Source organism: Felis catus, chromosome D2 (genome assembly GCF_018350175.1).
Source record: "Felis catus isolate Fca126 chromosome D2, F.catus_Fca126_mat1.0, whole genome shotgun sequence".
Lineage (NCBI taxonomy): Eukaryota > Metazoa > Chordata > Mammalia > Carnivora > Felidae > Felis > Felis catus.
The window spans coordinates 87,456,602-87,464,452 of record NC_058378.1 but is presented as its reverse complement, the minus strand read 5'-3'; the positions used below and the strand labels follow the sequence as shown (position 1 = coordinate 87,464,452).

Here is a 7,851-nt window from a genome sequence, read left to right as displayed (position 1 = left end):
AGGTCCAGCCGGCTGAGGAGCCCCCTGAGGCAGTCCCGGGGCCAGGACTGAGGCTGGAGAGGCCCTCAGAAGTGCCCACCAACAGGTCCTCAGTCCTGGGGACCTTTTCCCCCCGGGGCAGTGGGGCGGGGTTCCAGGGACCCCTCCCAGTGCCTTCCTTGGGGAAGGGGTTTCTGTTCACCTGTTCCCTTGACGCTTGCAGATTTCTGCAGAGCTGGACCTGAGGGTACTGCTGGGCGATGAGGGACTCCTGGGGACAGCCCCTCCTCTTGCCCCAAGCGCCGTGAGATGGGATGTGCTGGACAGTCAGAGAGCTGCATGTTTTCACCCCTGTGGGAGTGCGGGGGCTGCACTGGTACAGCAAGCCCATGACTTCCGCTCTGCCTTCAGGGTTGTGGGGGTGGCCCGACTGAGAGCCCCCACCCCTGGGGCCCACCGCCTCTGGTCTGGGCGTGCCCCCAATCCAGCCACTTGCTGTGGTTTTAGACGGAGAAGTTCCCAGGGACAGAAGCCCCATGTCCACGGACCCACCACCCGGCTCCACAGCCAAGATGTTGCGTCTGTGCTCTGTTGTGTTGCCCTTGAACCCCGTGAGTGAGAGTTGCAGACACGGGACCCACAGATCATCACTGTCCCTCACCTGGTCATGTCAGCAGAGACGGGTGGGCCACCCCAGCCAGTCCTGGCACACCGGAGGCCTCCCTGCCTCACAGCTGTGTTCATGCGGCTCTAACCAGGGTTCACCTGGACGGCCGGGTCTCCCTGCCCCTCTGACAAGGGACTTCGGAGAAGCCCCGGCTGATGTCCGTTTTCTATCAACAGGAATTTAGGTTTTTGACAAGACTATTTCATAGGTGCTAGAGTGTCTGAGCCACAGGGGGTGGAGCCCCTGCCCTTCTGAGAGGCCACGCCTCTGTGGGGGAGGGCTTAGGAAGCATGTGTCCTTCTGTCCACATCCCCGAGCCCATGGGGACTACTAGTCACCAAAGCCATTCGGGTTACAGGCAAGACCAGGCAAAGGGGTGTCCACTGCTCAGAAGTGAGCCGACGTTTCAAACATGTGATGCCCCAAGCTGGGCGAGTGGATCCTGGGCACAGAGGAGACAGCAGACCCACCTGGTCACACAGAACACAGAGCACACAGGACACCGAACACACAGGTCACACAGGACACAGAACACGGGACAGAGGACACAGAACACACAGGACACAGAAGTCACTCAGGACACAGAACACACAGGTCACAGGACATAGAGCACAGGGGTCACAGGACATAGGACACACAGGACACAGAACACAAAGGACACAAACCATAGAAAACACACCGTGACTCAGTTTCCCCTGGAACAGCGGGCAATTTGGAAGTAACAAGGTAAGACACTCAAGTTTTAGGGGTGTCGAAAGCAGCAGGTGGGTTTGAACCAGAGGTTAAGACAAATGAAAACACGAGCCTGAACAGCGTGTTTAAGTCCTGACCACAAGAAATCCTGGGTGGACAGCATGACAGGATGGCAGACGTCCCACTGCTGCACAGCAACCCCCAGGAGGGACACAGAGTCCCTACGGGATGGTTCGGTCCACCGGCGCCTATAACTGGCCCGTGGCTTTGCCGCCCCTGCCAGAGTTGGTTCTGGTGCCTGGGCTTCCGCTGCTGAGATTGGGTAGAGAAACTCTGGGCCGAGAACCCGCCTAGACAGCAAGCTGGGCCCTCGGGCTTCAGCCTCCTTCCTTGCAGGCGCCCAGGAGGCCAGATTGCAGCCCGGCCTGGCCACAGGGACCGCACAGGGCTGAGCCCCGAGCCAGATGAGACACAGGTCTGGACACGCCGTGAAGAGCAGAGCAGCACACAGCACGGTGCCCCGCAAGACGTGGCCACGGAGGGACCTTCCACGCGGCAGTGGGCAGAGCCACCATGCCTGTTCCCTTCTGGCTTCCCACTTTGGGGTCACTGTTAACACGGAACCCAAACCCCAAGGTGATAGAAACAAACATCTTCACTTGGCCCGAATCCCTCCGTGGTTTCCATGGTTACACCCAAAGCTTATGATCATACGGCACAAGAAAGTATCCATCCTGACTTCTGAGATTTTATTTTTAAGTACTCTCCACACCCAACGTGGGGCTCGAACTCACAACCCCAAGACCAAGAGTCACAGGCCCCACCGACTGAGGCAGCCGGGTGCCCATCTTTATTTTCCCAACACTTTCCATTGAATAAATTACCGCTGTATCATATGCTACAAGCCTGACACTTGGCGAGTCCACTTTTGGCACTGGATTCTGTTGGCTGACCCATCGTGTGTGGTTCCTCAACTGAACCTGCAGTAGTTTTCAACGAGGGAGTGGCTGTAAGAGGTTCTAAGGAAGGTCAGGGTTCCAGGTCCCACCTGTGGAGACACAAGGCTCACGCTTGATGTCACGGTGACAGCAATCACTGGTGAGCGTCTCTCCAGGGAGATACCGGGCACAGTTCCGCACACACCTACTGTGTCTGTGGCGGTGGCGGTGTGTGACACGTTCCAGCTGCAGGCCTCTGGGCCACCATGCTTCCTCAGAAGGCATCCTTGGTCTGGGGCAAGGCACACGGGCCCCACGGACCCCTGGACAAAGCTGGGCCCAGTGTGTGCACCAGGCCCCCAGGGTCTGGGAGGCAGCACACTGGAGGCTGTCTGCTGCACGAGGCCCACGTCAAGGCCAGGGAGGCTTGTTCCACTTGGCAGAGGTCCCAGAAGGAGCCAGGGGGCCGTCCCAGAGCTGGAGGCACAAGCGGGGAAGCCCAAGGGTACAGTGGTGGTAAGCTACTGGCCAGGGCAGAGAGTGGCGGGCAGAAAGCCACTGGCGTATAGAGCGTTCTGGAGAAAGGGCAGCTCAGCTGAGAGTCCTGGAGCTGATGCTTGTGCTTCATGCGGCGGTTCTGAAACCAGGTTTTTATCTGTGGGGGAAACTAGATCAGAACAAGGGGGAGAACAGCCACCGCCCTGGCCCATGCATCCCGGGCCCCTCACCTGCACTTGGGTGAACCCCCCTCACCTGCACTTCCGAGAGCCGCATCTCCCGGGCCAGCTTCCGGCGCTCCAGGGGGCCCAGGTAGCGTTGGTGCTGGAAGGCGCTCTCCAGGGTGCTGACCTGCTCCGCCGTGAAGGCCGTGCGGACCCGGGGCGCCCGCCCGCTGTCGGCCTCCTTCCTCACCCCTGAGGAAGGACAGAAGGCACTGAATCCTTTAGGATAAAAGTGCCACCCACGTGGGACCTGCTCCCCTCACTTGGAAGTGCCCCAAGCTCTGTGGCCACAGGGACGAGAGGAAAGTCTGGGCCCTCCTCCTTCACTTTCGCTGCTCTGCTGTCCCTTGCCGTCCTTGCACAAATGTGGATGAGGGGGCAGCCCCTCCTCCCCTCCCAGCTCAAATGTGGGAGGGTGGCCAGGAAGGGAATACTGGAGAAGAGGATTCTGGAATGGAACAGCGGTTCTGATGCAGCCCCTCACCCTTCCACTGGGGCATGTGGTCACTTCCAGAAAGGGAGCCCCACACATCCTTCCGGAAAGCAGTTCCTCTGGCTGCTCACAAGGAACCTGAACCCAGTCGGCAGTAAGGGCTTGGGGCCGTGGTCACAAGACCCCCAGTCTCCCCTGCCACCAACCATGCGTCCGTGGCCAGTCTGTGTCTATCTAAATCGGCGGTGGCAGATGGCACTAAGTATCCTGTGTGGTGAGGAGGGTCACCTGTCTTTTCTCAACACATGTTTGGCCAGAATGTCAGATTTTACCAAGTCACTTTGAACACATACCCGGGAGAGTGCAACAAGACAAGACACGCTTTGCTTTGGAGGTGGGGGTGGGGTGAGTGGAACTAGTCAGTGTGAAAGATATGATGATTTGGTTGGCTTTTTTGAGGTGGGGGCGGCTGATTGCAGAAAATAAATTTAAAATTTCACTTCATGGAAGTATAAAATTTTTCCATAGGATTATTTAAACTTTTTTAAAAATGAAGGGCGCTCAGTCAGTTAAGAGTCCGACTTCAGCTCAGGTCACGATCTCATGGTTCTCGAGTTCACTCTGTGCTGACAGCTCGGAGCCTGGAGCCTGCTTCTGATGCTGTGTCTCCCTCTCTCTCTGTCCCTCCCACACTTGTGCTCCCTCTCTTTGTCTCAAAAATAAAAACATTAAAAAAAATTTTTAAACCTTTTCAAAAATGAAAACTTACAGATAATATCAACCCCACTTTGACTAGGCAGGGCTTTAAACTTAAAAGCAATGATAAAGTCACAAAGACTGAAAGAACAAACCAGGTTTCCTGAGCAAATGACAAAGGGTTAGACCAGGTTTAGGAAGCCACCAAAACCTCCAGGAGCCAGGCCACAGAGGCACGGAATCCCTGTGAACCGAAGTGCCAGGGCTGTCCCCGACCCAAACCTGCAGGGGCTCCAGGCTACCTGTGAACAGAGTCAACTCTGCACGAGGCACCCAGCTTTGAGGGGAGAACCACAACGACCCCTCTGAACCCGGCAGGTTTCATTTAAGACGTGCGTCCAGAGCCCTGTGACTCGGGTAGAACTGGCCCCCTCCCCCCCCAGACTTGCTGCAGAACTAGAAAGTCAGCTGCACAAAGGCACCGATGTCGAAGTCCGGGCTCGCAGGACAGGAGTTGCAGCAGCGGTGGGACACAGTCCACAGGCAGTCAGGCCAGGAAGAGGCCAGGGGGTCAGCCCTTCTAGGAGGTGGGGGAAGAAGAGGAGCCCCCGGGACTTGAGGAGGGAAAACCCCCGTTGCGGCTTTCGCCTCCGAGAGGAAGTGCTTACTTGCCAGGGGGGGGTCAGGTGGAACCTCAAATCCCAGCCCCCACCTCCAGCCCCAGTACCCAGGATGTGGTGGGGTGTGTTAGGGCCTCCCTCCTCCCGAACCCTCCAGGCTCCCGTCCCAGTCTGGGAAGAGGGGAGCACCCTCCCCACCCATCCCACACCTACCAGCTGCAGGTGTCCCTGGCGCAGACACTTCTGAGGGCTTCACCTCCTCCACGCCCACGGTCCGGGGGACCTCCCCGCTGCTGGACACCCTGGCTGGAGCAGACAGGCTCCCCCAGGAGAGTTCAGCGGGCCTGAAGGTGTGTGCCGGCCCCACGTGGCTGCTCCGGGAAAGCCAGTCCACTGAGCCAAAGCTGGACGGCTTGAAGCCACTGGGCAGGGTAGAGGAAGGAGACATGGCTGTAGGGGACAGACTGTGGGGGTGAGGCGCAGGGTCTTCCGAGGGTTTAGCAGGGCTGAGCTGCATTTATGAGCTCAGGAGGAGGGAGTGGCAAGCAGGTTTGCAAAGACCGCTCCAATCCTCCCCCCAGCCCAGATAAGTAGCACCTAATTGCTTCCAATTCAGAGGCACAAAGAAGGCCATTCACACCTCCCCTGGCTCCGAGATGTCTGGGCAGGGGCGGGGCTGTGTCCACCAGTTCGGGAAGTGGTGCAGGTTGGGGACTTGTCACATCTTTTCATCTCCCCCCCCAACACCCCCCCCCTCGGCTGGCCTAGGCTTGGGGACGCTGACGATGGCCCCCCTCGCAGCCTAGCACTCCTGCCGGAGGCTTGTCCTCTCCCGAGGTTGGCCCTCCAACCTGCCCCTTGGATCTGCAGTGCCAAAGGTGACAGGTGTGCACACCTGAGGGAGAGGGTGCTTCAGGTAGGGGGAGTCAGCATTACTGCTCCCAGGGCCGGGTGGGCCCCCAGGCCAGGAGTCCCCTGCCTCTGGCTGTCTGGGTGGGATCCCGGAAGGGGACTGTGATCCAGGCGGCGGGGCCGCGTAGGGCTGCCCCGGGAGAACCCTCCGGTTCCAGTTGGCCCTTCCCTCTCAAATTGTACTCGGCGGCCCCCCCTCAACCCCATTTCGCCCCAGGCTTCACTTTGGGGCCCTTGAGCTGGATTCCAGTGACAGGAAGGAGGGGCGTCTGCCCTCCGAGGGCATGGAGGACCCTGCGGGGAAGGACGGGGGGAGCCACTGCCCTCCACTGCAGCGCTGTCCCCACGGTGGCCGATGCAGGCCCCGAGCTCCGGGAGGGTGCAGGAGTGACTGGGCTGCACAGGCCTCCCCTGCGGGTGCTCCAGCGAACCTGCCGGGGCCCTTCGGGGTCATGGACCCCGTCCACCTTCCTCTCCCCCCGCACCCCCCCCCCCCCAACGCGTCTGTCTCCAGGACACGACCCCAAGGACCAGCCCGAGCCGCGTTCAGGGCGACCCGGGGCAGCGCGGCGGGAGCACCGACCAGCGGCTTGGTGGCCCTAGCCCACAGGCCGGCCTCCCGGGGGCGCCGGCGCCAGCCTGGGCGGGACCGCCAGCCTCTACGCCCTCCCCGCCCAGCAGGATCAAAGGCCCCTGGGGCCTCGCGGGGATTAACACCCCCAGCCCCGCCTCCCGAGCCCCCCCCCCGCCCCCGGCCGGGCTGGGGGTGCGGGGGCTGGGGAGACTCCCGCCGGCACAGCGGGAACTGGCAGGCGCTGACCCCGGCCCGCGAAGGGTCAGAGGAGGAACCGCGACGCGCCAGCGGCAGTGAGCCGTCCCGCTACCTGGGGACAGAGGCCCCGCAGGTGGGGGCCCGCACCGCTCACGGGGGCGGCGCCACACAAACCCGACAAAGGGAGACACCCCTCCCCCCCAAGACTGCTCAGGCTGCGCGGAACTGGCCCCAGAAGCACCTCGAGAGAAAGAGGAACGCTCGTGGGGAATCCGTGTGTGGTGCGCCCACAAGCGTTAATTGAGGAGATGCCAGAATTCGCGCACGTCACCCCGAAAGAGCGCCACACCTTTGCAAACCCAGTTTTCTCGTCTTCATTTCCAGTCTTTCAGGTCCCCACCCCCCCAGCTTTGCTGGGCGAGTCCTCACTAAGGGGACCCTCCTGCCCACCCATTCCCAGCTCCCGGCTTACACCTTCCCCTACCTGAACCGCCCCCCCCCCCCGCAGCCCCCGCCGCTTCCAGCTGTGCCCGCGGTGGACCCTTCCTCCAGCACCTCCCTGGGCTCAGGCCCCCTCTCCCCTCATCTGGAGCTTGGTGGTGCTTCGTGCCCACTAGGGTCTCCCCTCCCCGCGGCCGTCGGGGTCCCCCCTCTCCCCGGCATCTCGAGCCAATGACGAATGTGTCACCCTAACCTCAGCTTCCTCACTCTGGGGCTGCAGGCCCTGTCCCTGCGCTGGTTCGGGGACCTACGTCCCCGGGTCTGCTGCCCCTCTGCCGTCCTCCGCCGCCTGCCTCCGAGGCTCGCGATCAGACGCGAAGCGGCCTTGGCTCTGACCGCTGACCTCGCCACTGAATCCCGCACCTGCTCGCCTCGGAGACGGGGCTCCCCGCGCGGCGTCCAGTCTATCACTCCCAAGTCCTGGCAGCCCCGCCCCCAACTCGCGTCCAACGTCCCCATCCCCCTGACCGGACATTCCTGGCTTCAGCCCCCTTCCTGGGCTCCTGGTCCACTGTGTCCCGCCGCCCAGACGCCTCCGCCCCGCCCCGCGCCGCAAGGGCCAACCCGGACGCGCGGCCGACGGAGGCCGGCCCCGCCCAAGACCCCCTTCTCCAAGCCATTAGGAAGTGGGGCGGGGTGCGGGGTGACGCCGGCTAGTCCATTGCGGCCGCAACCCTGCCCTTCCGGTCCCCAGACTCACTCCAGCGCCGCGTGGCCACCCCAGCCTCTCGGGGAAACCAGAGCCACAACGCGCGGCCCGCCCGCCACGCCCCCACGTCGGATCACCCACGGGGCGGATCCTCCCCTTCCCTCTCCACCCCTCCCCCTCCTTTTGCCCCCCCAGACTTCCCTCGACGGCCCCCTGCCCTTCAGACTCCCCTTCGGCCGGCCTCCCTTCCTGTGGGAGCCCCCTGACTT

At 61.9% G+C, this 7,851-nt stretch overlaps 1 protein-coding gene across 1 annotated transcript; it reads right to left on the bottom strand.

Moving 5' to 3' along the window:
- Window positions 1–2,074: 2,074 nt before the first annotated feature.
- On the bottom strand, window positions 2,075–7,392 carry VENTX (VENT homeobox). Its single transcript, XM_023241158.2, has 4 exons — window positions 7,127–7,392; window positions 4,962–5,170; window positions 3,031–3,191; window positions 2,075–2,932 (listed from the first exon to the last, which is right to left on the bottom strand). Exons 1-4 carry the CDS (start codon window positions 7,390–7,392, stop codon window positions 2,552–2,554), a joined length of 1,017 nt encoding a protein of 338 aa, XP_023096926.2. The 3' UTR covers window positions 2,075–2,551.
- Between the last annotated feature and the right edge of the window lie 459 nt (window positions 7,393–7,851).